At 41.6% G+C, this 14121-nt stretch overlaps 1 protein-coding gene across 1 annotated transcript; it reads left to right on the top strand.

The window, feature by feature from the left end:
* The first annotated feature begins 10018 nt into the window (after positions 1 to 10018).
* LOC138903094 (uncharacterized) lies at positions 10019 to 10810 on the top strand. Its single transcript, XM_070191008.1, has one exon. The coding sequence runs from the start codon at positions 10019 to 10021 to the stop codon at positions 10808 to 10810; it is 792 nt and encodes a 263-aa protein (XP_070047109.1).
* Positions 10811 to 14121: the final 3311 nt, after the last annotated feature.

The raw sequence follows: 14121 nt of genomic DNA, 5'->3' as shown, positions 1-14121 counted from the left end.
CGCTAGCTTGTGAATGATAGGGATTCGTAACTTTATGAGTGACACCATACTTTCTAAGCAAAGTATCAAAAGCCTTATTGCAAAAATACGACCCCCCATCGCTTATGATAGCCCGCGGAGTACCAAATCTTGTAAAAATATTCTTCTTCAAGAATGCCACCACACTTCTCGCTTCATTGTTGGGTAGAGCAGTGGCCTCAACCCATTTAGACACATAATCAACCGCGACCAAATGTAGGTGTTTCCACAATAACTCACAAAAGGTAGTGAGAGGCATTTCATTTTTCTTCAAGATTCCATCGGCCCGTTGACATTCATCGCATCTTTTTACCACATCACTCGTATCTTTGTAAAGAGTGGGCCAATAGAAACCACAACTTAGCACTTTGGTTGCCATTCTTGCTCTGCCATGGTGACCACCATAAGGCGAAGAATGGCAAGCCTCAAGAATATCACTTTGCTCTTCATCCGGTACACATCTTATAATCACCCCATCCGTGCAAATTCGGTAAAGGTACGACTCATCCCAATAATAATCTTGACAATCCTGTTTGAGCTTCCTCCTTTGATTTGAAGAGAACTCATCCGGGATGATTCCACACACAAGGAAGTTTGCTAGATCCGTGAACCATGGCACCTCTTTCATTGAGATAGCCAAGAGTTGCTCATCGGGGAAGGAGTCATTGATTTTAAGGCCATCGTTCGGCCTCCCCTCCTCCTCCAAACGAGACAAGTGGTCCGCCACTTGATTTTCACTCCCTTTTCGATCTTGGATGTCAATATCAAACTCTTGCAACAATACCATCTATCTCATCAACCGAACTTTTGAATCTTTGTTACCCATAAGATTGCGAAGTGCCGCATGATCCGTATGAACAATAACCTTTGCACCTATCAAGTATGGGCGGAACTTCTCAATTGCAAACACAATGGCAAGGAGCTCTTTCTCTGTAACGGTGTAATTGACTTGGGCATTATTCATGGTCTTACTAGCACAGTAGACCGGATGAAAAACCTTGTTGATGTGTTGCCCCAAAACTACTCCAACCGCTGCATCACTAGCATTGCACATGAGCTCAAAAATTCCAATTAGGTGCGATGATAATGGGAGTGGTTGTCAACTTGTATTTTAGCACTTCAAAGGCTCTCATGCAATCGTCATTGAAGTGAAACTTAGCATATTTCTCTAAAAGCTTGTACAACGGTTCACCACTTTAGAAAAATCCCTTTATGAAACGTCGGTAGAACTCCGCGTGACCTAAGGAACTTCACACGCCTTTCACCGAAGTTGGAGGTGGAAGCATAGAAATCACCTCTATCTTTGTCTTGTCAACCTCTATGCCATTTTTTAAAATTTTGTGGCCAAGGACAATGCCTTCCTCGATCATGAAATAACATTTCTCCCACTTTAGCACCAACTTTGTTTCTTTACACCTTGCCAATACTCTATCCAAATTTGCCAAGCAATCATCAAATGAATCCCCGACCACCAAGAAATCATATATGAAGACTTCAAGGTAGTCCTCAACCATATCCGTAAAGATCGCCATCATACACCTTTGAAAAGTCGCCGGTGCATTACATAAGCCAAATGGCATCCACTTGAAAGCAAAAGTACCATTGGGACATGTGAAAGTTGTTTTTTCTTGATATTCTGGAGCAATAAGGATTTGGTTGTAGCCCGAATATCCATCTAGAAAGCAATATAAAGCACGATTGGCCAACCTATCAAGCATTTGATCAAGGAAGGGAAGTGGAAAATGATCCTTTCTCGTGACTTTGTTAAGCTTGTGATAGTCCATATACACTCTCCACCCGATCACCCTTCTTGTGAGAATCAACTCTTTCTTGTCATTGGTGACCACCGTCATGCACCCTTCTTTGGGACACATTGCACCAGATAAGTCCATGAGCTATCATAAATGGGGTAGACAACCCCGACATCCAACCACTTGATGGTCTCCTTTTTGACCACATCTTGCATAGCTTTGTTGAGTCTCCTTTGATGTTAATAGATGGTCTGGCATCTTCCTCCAAGTTAATCTTGTGCATGAAAAAGGCGGGGATTATTCCCCGAATATCAGCCAAAGTTCACCTAATAGCCTTCTTCCTCTTGTGGAGCACCGCCAATGTAGAGTCAACCTGCACGTTAGTCAAACAAGAGGAAAGAATAACCGGCAAAGTAGAGCTAGGACCAAGAAATTCATACCAAAGATGTGGAGTCAATGGCTTCAACTCCAAGGTAGGAGGCTCTTCAATTGAAGGTTTTGTAGGAGGAAATTTCCTATTTTCAAGATCCAAGGAAAGTTTCCGGGGTGCATAGTTGTACAACACCATTCCTTGCAAAGAATTCACACATTCCATGAAGCCATCTATCTCGTCATCATCAAAGTTGAGCAAGACGGCCTCCAATATATCACCCACATTAATCGTGGCACTTGTATCATCAATAATCACACCAGTCACCAAGTCCACGAAATAACACACTTCATTGCTATTCGGTTGCCGCATAGATTTGCACACGTGGAACACCACCTTTTCATCACCCACCCGGAAAGTGAGTTCTCCGGCTTTCACATCAACAAGAGCTTTCCCCGTAGCAAGGAAAGGTCTTCCAAGAATAATTGACACCTCATAGTCCACTTCACAATCAAGAATAACAAAATCCGCCGAAAGAATGAACTTATCAGCACGAACCAATACATCTTCAATCACTTCCAACAGTCTCTTCATTATACGATCGATCATTTGTAATCTCATAGATGTGGGTCTTGGTTGCCCAATTCCCAAAGTCTTGAAAATCGAATAGGGCATCAAATTGATACTCGCCCCAAGATCACAAAGAGCTTTAGCAAACTCGGCGCTTCCAATGGTACAAGGAATTGTGAAAACACCGGGATCTTCTAATTTAGGAGCCATCAAATGAACAATTGCACTCACTTGATGAGTGGCTTTGATAGTTTCAAAATTCATCGATCGCTTCTTTGTCACCAAATCCTTCATAAACTTTACATAGCCGGGCATTTGCTCAAAGGCCTCAACTAATGGCAGCTTTATTGAGATACTCTTCATCATGTCAGTAAACATTTTGAATTGGTTCTCGCTGTTTTGCTTGGCAAGCCTATGAGGATATGGAGGATGTGGATTATGCAATGGTGCCTTAGCCTTTTGTACTACTGGTTCAGGTATGTCAATAACATGATCCCGAGACGGGTTCACTTCCTCTTGAGTCTCTCCCACATTGTCATCAATATCAATCCGCACTTCATCATTTGCTTGCACCACATTGTTAGGGATCTCCTCTTCTTCTACCACTTGCTCGTCATCCACAAGTTGCCTTTGACTTGAGGTGGGTGCATTCTCACCTCTTCCACTTCTTGTAGTAATGGCCATGGCATGTCTCGTATTGTTCCCACCCTTTGGGTTTACCACTGTGTCACTTAGTAGTGCCCCTTTAGGATGAGAATTTAAAGCTTGAGAGATTTTTCCCATTTGCACTTCTAAGTTGCGGATCGATGTGTTGTGTGAAGCAAGCTGGGCATCAGAATTGGCATTCTTCTCCATCATTTGCTTGAACATGTTCTCAATACGGCCCATTTTATTGTTGGAAGAGCTATGACCATGGGAAGGGTAAGGAGGTGGGTTAGTCGGTTGTTGATACATCGGGGGCCTTTGAAAACCCGACCCCTGATTTCCTTTATTGTTATTCCACCCGCCTTGATTGTTGCCTTCCCAATTTCCTTGGTTATTGTTGTTATGATAATTCCCTTGATTATTGCTTCCACTCCAATTGCCTTGACTGTTGTTGTTATTCCAATTACTTTTATTATTTCCACCACTCCAATTACATTGGTTATGAGAATTCCAATTGCCTTGATTATTTTAAGGTCTCCATTGTTGTTGGCTAGGGCCTTGGTAGTTGTTTCTTTGCCCTTGAAAGTTGTTCATATATTGGACCTCCTCTTCTTGGTCATTGTAAGATTCATCTTGATCAAATCCACTATCATCTTGCACAAAATTGTCCACTCTTTGTTGCACTTGTGGATTTCTTCTTCTTCGCTTTTTCACCAACATACCTACTCCCTCCATTGCATTGACTTAGCTCGGGTTTTGCACTTGTTGAAGTTGAGCCTTTGCCAATTGGTTCATGGTGGTATTCAACTCGGCTATGGCTTGTCCATAATCATGCAACCCTTTGTGAAGGAGAATCACATTGGGGTCACCTTGTGGAACATTAGCCCGAGATTGCCACGTCGATGAAGTATCCTCCATCTCACCCAAGATATCACACACCTACGCAGAAGGCGTAGTCATGAAGTTCCTACCGACAAGTTGATTCACTACACATTGGTTGGTTGTATTGATCCCTCGATAGAAAGTTTGTTGAATCATGTTTTCCGTCATATCATTGTTGGGGCACTCTTTCACCATTGTTCTATACCTCTCCCATATCTCGTATAGTGGTTCATTGGGCTCTTGCTTAAATGCTATAATTTCATCCCGAAGAATAGCCATGTGCCCAGGAGAGAAGTATGTAGAAATAAATTTCTCCGCTAATTCATCCCAAGTATGAATGGAATGATTTGGCAAACGTTCCAACTAATCTAAAGTTTTCCCCCGTAGAGAGAAGGGAAAAAGCCTTAGCCTCAAAGAATCCTCGGAGACATTTGTTTGTTTACTCCTCCAACACGTATCTACGAACCCCTTCAAGTGTTTGTACGCATTTTGACCCGGTGCACAGGTGAAGAACCCTCGTTGCTCGAGCAAAGTGAGCATCATACTGGTTATTTGAAAGTTCCCCGCCCTAATACGGGGAGGGACTATAGCACTTGCATACCATTCATTCGGCAACACCCGGTATGGAGCCGCTCGTGGTGGAGGTGGGGGTGGAGCAGGTACATTGTCATGAGGCGGTCGACCTCGTTTATTTGCTTGAGGTTAAAGAGGGACCTCATCCATTTGATCATCCTCAACATCCACATCCCCTAAAGGTAAGTTTCCGAGCTCATTATTTGCCATGATTGCACCTACAATTTCTCAACACGTTAGTAACACGGAAGGAATAGAAGATATTCCCCAAAACACACCTAAATATATAGCTAACATCATTTTTAGCTCCCTGACAACGGCACCAAAAATTGATCTCGTCCAATTTCACACCTCAAATCAAGATTATGAAACAGTCGATTGTAATAATAATACCCAACAAGGGTCGGGATCGATATCCACAGGGAGCTATATATGGGAGTTAGGAGTATATATTATAGTATATGAGTTTGACTATCTTAATTTACACTTCCACAAATTGGGGTTGTTTCTATATCTAATTTTAAAACTAAGATTGCAAGGTTAAGAAATAAAACTAAGAAAATTGTTTTTGTTGTTTTTCACGTTTTGTAAAAGCCTAGGGCTATGACCATCACCTAGGTGTTTTCTTAATGTGATATAAACCTTAATGCTTGTTTTATTGATCGGGGTGTATTATAGCTATCAACTCTCAGCTACCCACTCAATACCTCTCGGTCAGAGAGTGATTTTGCCCAATTTGGCTTTCTCAAGTCCAAATGGGTATTGCACAAAACGGTTGATAAAAGCTCAAGTCGAGTTATTACTATCTCTAGGTTGAACCCATTAATTGGGATCATCAATCTCTTGATTGACCCAATTTCTTGTTAGCTAAGTTTTCCTAGACTAAGTCTCTCTTTCTCAAGTAGAGACTAAGTCAAATAGGCATGAACTAATATTTGCAACCATTAATTCCACAAATTAAAGCATGAACAAGGCTAAATAATAAACACCCAACCATAAACAAGCATCAAGTTAAACACCCATAAGGTTTACACACTAGGGTTGGGTCACAACCTAGTAAATATCTAGCTACTCATGCTTGAAATTAAAGAAATATAAGAAGAAATAATAATTAAACTCATATTGCAAGATTAAAAATGATAAAATCTATGTTAAAATAGCTCAAAATATGAAAAACTACTAAAAGAAGCAAAGAGAAATAGCTACTGTAGCTGCTGATGTCAAAAGTTAACCTAAAATTATGAAACTCATCTATTTATACAAGATTGGAAATTTCGGACAAAAATGCCCTTCGGGATGTTCTGCGGCCGCAAAATTCCATATGCGGTCCGTAGATTTCTTCAACTTGTATGAACTGGAGGTTTGCGTCCGCATAATTCTGATCTGTGGCTGCGAGACCTTCTTTCTGCGGTCCGCAGAATTGTAACTGCGGTCACATCTTGCTCTTCTGCGGTCTGCACAATTACATCTGCGGCCGCATAACACTTCTTCTGCGGCTGCACAATTTCTGTGCGGATCGAACTTCTGGGAGACTTGGAATCCACATTCTCTGAACTTTTATTCCTAGCCATACTCTGCGGCCACAAAATTCATGTGTGTACCGCACTTTGCACAAAGATCTGCTGCCCTTTTCTTCATCATCTGCGGCCGCAGATGATATTCTGCGGTCTGCACTTCTGAGCTCCTGTGTCTTTTATGGTCTTGAGTTTAGATTACTCCTTTTTGAGTTGGATTTCATCTCGGGAGTTCATCTTCCAATATTCCCGTAATTGAGCACATTTTATCAGTTTTCACGAACACGATTAAACGCTTTTGGACTAAAACAAAAGCTAAAAGGCGCTAATAAGTAGTCAAAATCCCTACTTATCAGTCATACCATTGAGGAATGCCGCATGTTGAAAGACAAGATCCAGACGTTGATTGACACCAAGTAAATGAGGCCGCACCGAATGTCCGTAATAACCCTCTTCCTGACCATAGGGGTAAGGGAGTGAATGTGATAGAAACTGATGAAAAATAGGATCAGGAGGGATCCATCAGACTTATTCAATAGGGGTACACTCCCAAAACATCTCTGGTCACCCTATCGCTAATTGTGGTGCAAACCCAAGCGCCATTCGAGGTCGAGGTAGCTACACCTTTCACTGTGATCGTAGCTCCAACACTGCCTTATAAGTCTGATGCTGTCCCATGGTATTATGTGGCAGAGTCGAGAAGAAAAGGAAAAGCCAAGATAGAAGAGACAGGTGTTGCGCAAGGAATGACCAGAACTGGCAGAGATTATACACCTGAGAATGTTGGAGAAACAAGCAAAGAGACCACATCTAAGCCACCTGTCTTGGAGACAGGCACTGATGATCTTTGGAGGAAGGTACATGTGAGGGAGTACTCTGTTGTTGATCACCTGAACAAGACTCCCACCCAAATATCCATCTTATCGTTGTTGCTAAATTTAGATACGTACAAAAATTCCTTGATGAAGGTATTGAGTGAAGCCTATGTGCCTACCAGTATCACTAGTGGGGAGATGGCTAATATGGTAGGACAGGTACTGAATAACCACAAGATTACTTTCCACGAAGATGAGCTACCACCGGAGGGGTTGAGTCACAACAAACCATTGCACATCACTGTGCAATATGAAGACAAGTTCATTGCAAGGATTCTGGTAGACGGGAGTTCGAGTTTGAACATATGCCCGCTGACTACTTTGAAAATATTAGGTAAAGGATTGCATGAGATACAGATGGGAAGTATGAACGTGAAGGCTTTTGATGGGTTTTAGAGAGCTACTATTGGAGAAATCAACCTTGATCTGAAAATGGGCCCGATCTGGTTCGACGTTGAGTTCCAAGTACTAGATATATCTGCCATCTACAACTTGTTACTGGGACGACCACAGATATATGCAACTGGGGTAATCGCTTCTACTCTGCACCAGGCTGTGAAGTTCGAGTGGAATTATCAAGAGGTGATTATTCACGGAGATGGAAATAACCCTATCTACACCAACCAGACTGTGCCAACTATCGAAAACAAGAGGAAATTGGGAGGAGAAACATACCATAATATTGAGCGAGTAAACATAATTGAGAAGGGTCGATGGTGGAGTAATAATATAGAGAGCATACTAATGTGGTTGGGTTATGAACCAGGCAAGGATCTTGGCCTAAAACTTCAAGGGATCACGGAACCAATACGACCACAATATCATGGCATAACCTTTAGTCTCGGGTATGAATATACCATGCAAGAATATCAGGATTGGATACCGCCGTGGCGTGCCTCTTACTATCCATTGGAACAACCCATACCAAAACTACACCAGACATTTTGCTAGACTGATGTAATTTGGGGATCTGAGGAAGACGAGGTTTTAACAGGTATGAGGAAGCTGTTTTTGGATGAGGAAGATATGGACTGCAGTGCAATCTTAGAGGAGGAGGAAGACCTTACCATTCAGACAGTAGGAGAAGGAGTTGTTCTCAAGAACTACATTGCTGCACCATCCCGGGCTCGCCGAGTACCTAAGTACCCTTGGTAGAATTAGCATGATTTATTTTAAAATTGTTTTAGGGCATTTAAGACATTTTCAGTGTTTTGTTTTGAAATAATTACACGAGACATCGAGTCGTATTTGTTGACAATTTTAAGTTTTATTAATGCATTATTTCTTTTTGTTTATTCATTATTATCTTTCTATATTCTTTTCAGCATAATTATTACATATCCTGATGAACTTACGACTGTGACATGTAATGAGACAACACAACATAAGGAAAGTGATTCGGAAGATTTGGAAGATGATATAATACCCGAGGAAATTGTCAAAGAGGTAGAGAATTTTGAGAAAATTTGGAAGAAACTGAGGCAGTTAACTTAGGAGATTCAGAAACAGTCAAAGAAACTCGTATTAGCATTCACCTATCGTTGTCAGAGAAGGAAGAGTATATCAGGTTTCTAAAGGAATATGAGGATATTTTTTCATGGTCCTACGACGACATGACGGAGTTAAGCACATCCATAGTAGCGCACAAGCTACCTACCAACCCTACATGTCCGCCGGTGAAGTAGAAGCTCAGGAAATTAAAGCTAGATATGAGTCTAAAGATAAAGGAAGAGATCACCAAGCAGATCAAAGCAAAGGTCCTTAGGGTGGTCAAATATCCAACTTGGTTAACCAGCATCGTACCAGTTCAAAATAAAGATGGAAAAGTCATGGTGTACGTTGACTATCGGGATCTGAATAGAGCAAGCCCTAAGGATGATTTCACATTGCCCAACATACACATATTGATCGACAACTGTGCCAAAAATTAACTTCAATCCTTTGTGGATTGCTTCGCAGGATATCATCAGATTTGGATGGACGAAGAGGACGCCGAAAAGACAACATTCATCATGCCATGGGGGATATATTGTTACAAAAATGATGCCATTTGGTTTGAATAATGCTGGGGCTACCTACATGAGGTATATGACTACTCTTTCCAACGATATGATACACAAGGAAATAAAGGTGTATGTGGATGACGTTATCATCAAATCTAAGAAAAGTTCGGATCATATAGCATGCCTAAGGAAGTTTTTCGACCGGCTTCGAAAGTACAATTTGAAGTTGAATCCGGAAAAGTGTGCTTTCGGAGTCCCTGTTGGAAAATTGATGGGTTTCATCATCAGTCGCCGCGGTATTGAGCTAGACACGTCAAAAATCAAAGATATTCAAGACTTGCCACTGCCAAAGAACAAGAAGGATGTGATGAGTTTTCTGGGATGCCTCAATTATATCAGCCGTTTTATAGCACAGTCAACAGTGATATGTGAGTCGATCTTCAAAATGCTAAGGAAAGATGTTGCAACGAGCTGGACCGAAGAATGTCAAAAGGCTTTCGACAAAATCAAGGAGTACTTGTCTAAGCCGCCCGTGTTGGTTCCACCAGAACTCGGAAGACCTTTACTGCTGTATCTATCCTTGTTGGATGGGCCTTTGGTTGCATCCTGGGGCAACATGATGAAACCGGGAAAAAATTAACATGCAATATACTATCTGAGTAAGAAGTTCACACCTTACGAGGCACGCTACTCTTTGCTGGAACACACCTGTGTTGCTTTGACATGGATAGCCTAGAAATTGAGACACTACTTCTACGCATACACTACATATCTCACATCGAGGATAGATCCACTAAAGTACATCTTCCAGAAACCCATGCATATAGGTAAGTTAGCAAAATGGCAGATATTGCTAAGTGAATACGACATCCTCTATGTGACCCAGAAGGCAGTCAAGGGGAAAGCATTAGCTGATCACCTAGCAGAGAACCCCGTGGATGGAGAATACAAACCGTTGAAGACGTATTTTCCCGAAGAGGAAGTGACGTTTGTAGGAGAAGATATTGCCAAAACATACGATGGTTGGAGGATGTTTTTCGACGGACCCGCAAACTTCAAAGGAATGGGAATCAGAGCCGTTTTGGTATCAGAAACCGGTCAACATTATTTGATATCCGCAAAGCTCAGGTTCCCATGCACCAACAATATAGCAGAATACGAGGCTTGCTTATTGGGACTCAGATTGGCCATCGACATGAATATTCAGGAGTTACTGCTAATCAGATATTCAAATCTGCTGGTACATCAAGTACTTGGAGAATGGGCTACCAAGAATACTAAAATATTACCATACTTGCATTGTGTACAAGATTTGATCAAGAGGTTCACAAATATAGAATTCAAACACGTTCCGAGGATTCATAACGAGTTCGTAGATGCGCTGACTACCTTGTCTTCCATGATACAACATCCAGACAAGAATTTCATTGATCTTATCCTGATAGAGATTTGTAAGCAGCCAGCTTATTGTGCTCATGTTGAAGAAGAATTCGATGGAAATCCATGGTTTCAAGATATCAAGGAGTATTTGGAGAAAAGAGAATACCCAGGAAATGCTACACACACTCAGAAGCGCACGCTTCGAAGATTAGCCAACCACTTCTTTTAGAGTGGAGGAATTCTGTATAGAAGGACTCCTGACTTGGGATTGCTGCGATGTGTCGATTCCAAGGAGGCATCAATATTGCTTGAAGAAATAGACGCCAGAACTTGCGGACCTCACATGAACGAGTGCGTTCTAGCCAAGAAGATATTAAGGGTAGGGTATTTCTAGATGATTATGGAGACAGACTGTATCAAATATGTACAGAAGTGCCACCAATGCCAGGTACATGCTGATATGTTACAGGTGCCACCCAACGAACTCAATGCAACAAGTTCACCTTGGCCTTTCTCTGCTTGGATATGGACGTCAACGGACAATTTGAACCTATTGCTTCAAACGGACACAAGTTCATTTTGGTGGCTATAGATTTCTTCACAAAATCGGTCGAAGTCGCTTCCTATAAAGTTGTGACTAAGAAAGTCGTAGCAGACTTTGTTCGGGATCGTATCATTTGTCGATTTGGAGTACCTAAGTTAATCATTATTGACAATGCCACCAATATCAACAGTGATCTGATGAAAGCCATGTGTGAAACATTCAAGATCAAGCATCGAATTCTACATCATATAGGCCGTAAATGAATGGAGCCGTGGAGGCCACCAATAAGAACATCAAGAAGATATTAAGGAAGATGGTGGACAACTACAAGCAATGGCATGAGAAGCTACCATTTTCTTTGCTCGGGTACCACACGACAATTCGTACGTCAACTGGGGCAACCCCTATCTACTGGTCTACGGTACTGAAGCTGTTATACCCGCCGAGGTGGAGATTTCTTCCCTAAAAATCATATAGAAGGCCGAGCTCAGTGATGCAGAATGGATACAGAGCCGGTATGAGCAACTGGCTCTCATTGACGGTAAGAGAATGAACGCATTGTGTCTTGGTCAACTCTACCAGAATAGAATATCAAGGGCTTTGAACAAAAAGGTTAGATCAAGGCAATTCACACTGGGGCAATTGGTGTTGAAGCGGATCTTCCCACACTAGAACGAAGCAAAAAGAAAATTCTCACATAACTGGAAAGGCCCTTACATGATTCATCGAGTACTAACAGGAGGAACACCTATACTTGTAGAGATGGATGGAGAATTATGACCAAAACCTATCAATTCGGATGCCGTCAAGATATATTATGTTTAAGATTATGTTTGCGCTTTTTTTTATGTAACATGAACTACACTTGACCTGATTCCCGTTTAATAGGGGATACGTAGGCAGCCATATGGGTTCGGTCACATTATAATAAAATTTTCATTCCCCTCTACGGTCGGGAACATGGGCAAGATTTTGAGTTTTTGTCAATCTCATTACGTCAAGTATCACCAAGAAGTGTATTGCCGGGAGTATGCATTTAAACTGGGGTGGAATTTTTAGGAGGGTCCTCAAAATTCCGAGTTGAGAAGGTTGCGATGTCTCGAAGCATGTCACGGTCTCCAATTCGATAATTATTTATTTTATGCATCATCATATATTTTGAACAACTGAATTTCTCACAAATGATTTATCACAAATGCATATTTTCAAAAAATTCATTTATGTAGTAGCCAGATGTTACCTAGGGTGAATCGAACAAGGCATCAAGACAAGGAGCAAAGGCGAAATGAGGAATCAAAGGCACGAACCGACCTTTCCCCAAAACTCATAATTTTTCTGTGGATGTAGGCATAACGGACATAACAAGCATGTCCACGAATATATAACAAGACCACTATCTTCACACCAATAGAAGTCACCAAGAACAAACACGTCAAGCTAAGGACCACTTTACCTCTCACATTTAATCGTTGCTTTTCCTGCATAGGCTAAGCATTGCCCTTATTACATTGCATGAGGCTAAGCATTGCCTCCACTATTTCATAAGGCTAAATGATGACTTTCATTGCATGATACTAAGCACTGTCTCCATTACATTGCATGAGGCTAAGCATTGCCTCCATTATTGCATGAGGCTAAAAGCTGTCTTTCCTTGCATGAGACTAAGCACTGTCTCCATTACATTGCATGAGGCTAAGCATTGCCTCTATTATTGCATAAGGCTAAATGTTGCCTTTTCTTGCATGAGACTAAGCATTGTCTCCATTGTATTGCATGAGGTTAAGCATTGCCTCCATTATTGCATAAGGCTAAACGTTGCCTTTCCTTGCATGAGACTAAGCATTATCTCCATTAAATTGCATGAGGCTAAGTATTACCTCAATTATTGCATAAGGCTAAATGCTGCCTTTCCTTGCATGAGACTAAGAACTGTCTCCATTACATTGCATGGGGATAAGCATTGCCTCCATTATTGCATAAGGCTAAACACTGCCTTTCTCTGCATAGGGCTAAGAACTGCACTTATTACTTTACATGAGGCTAAACACTGCCTCCATTATTGCATAAGGCTAAACACTGCCTTACTTTGCATGAGAATAAGCGCTGTCTCTATTACATTGCATGAGGCTAAGCATTGCCTCCATTATTGCATAAGGTTAAACGCTACCTTTCTCTGCATAGGGCTAAGCACTGCTCTCATCTCATACAAGACTAAGCGTTGCCTTGTCTCGTTCTCGCATGCAATAAGCGTCACCTGTTTATTCTATCAAACGATCAATATCACCGCATATTTGCATTTCATGGGCTGAAATATCGCCATATTATCCGAAGGCGTCATAGTCTGAAGGCATCACCCTCATACCCTGAAGACATCATGCCATGGCCTGCGGATCTCTCAAAACTGCATATCATTATTCAAAGGCGTCATAGTCCGGAGGAACCATCCTCATGGCCCGAGGATACCATTTCATGTCCTGTGAATCCCTTATTATATGCGTTATTTCCCAGGACGTCATGGTCGAATGACATCATCTTCATCGTCCAAAGACAACTCTCATGGTCCGAAGGAAATTTGTATCATGTTTAAATTTCCGCGATAACCCTTTATATTCATGTGCATTGTGTTTTAAGTTTTGCAGGGAACTCGGAAGGTAACTGTTCTACAAACAGGAGCAATTCTCGCTCCGGTTTCTGTTCACCATGTTCACATCCTTTGATTATCTCAAACGTAACCAATGACTGGCAATTGGATACTCTTTGTTTCATAACCACCCAAATATTTATCGCGAATATCTGTAACATTCAAATTCGCATTCATAGCTCCACCTGAAATTATCTGTTACTCACTATCCTATCCAAGAGATCCTTTTTCGAAATACGCGACCACTCTTCTAACAACTCCATCGGTTTCGTTCGCCGTTGGATCCAGAACTATACGTGGCCTGATTCACGTAACACCAGGGATAACTAGGCAACTCAAGAACTAGGGTTTAGCC

Source organism: Nicotiana tomentosiformis, chromosome 12 (assembly GCF_000390325.3).
Source record: "Nicotiana tomentosiformis chromosome 12, ASM39032v3, whole genome shotgun sequence".
Taxonomy (NCBI): Eukaryota; Viridiplantae; Streptophyta; class Magnoliopsida; order Solanales; family Solanaceae; genus Nicotiana; species Nicotiana tomentosiformis.
Note: the sequence above shows the minus strand (reverse complement) of the source record. Positions and strands in the feature narration are given on the sequence as shown.

Coding starts and splice junctions, on each gene's coding strand:
- LOC138903094 (XM_070191008.1), top strand. CDS start 10,019: ATGCATATAGGTAAGTTAGCAAAATGGCAGATATTGCTAAGTGAATAC.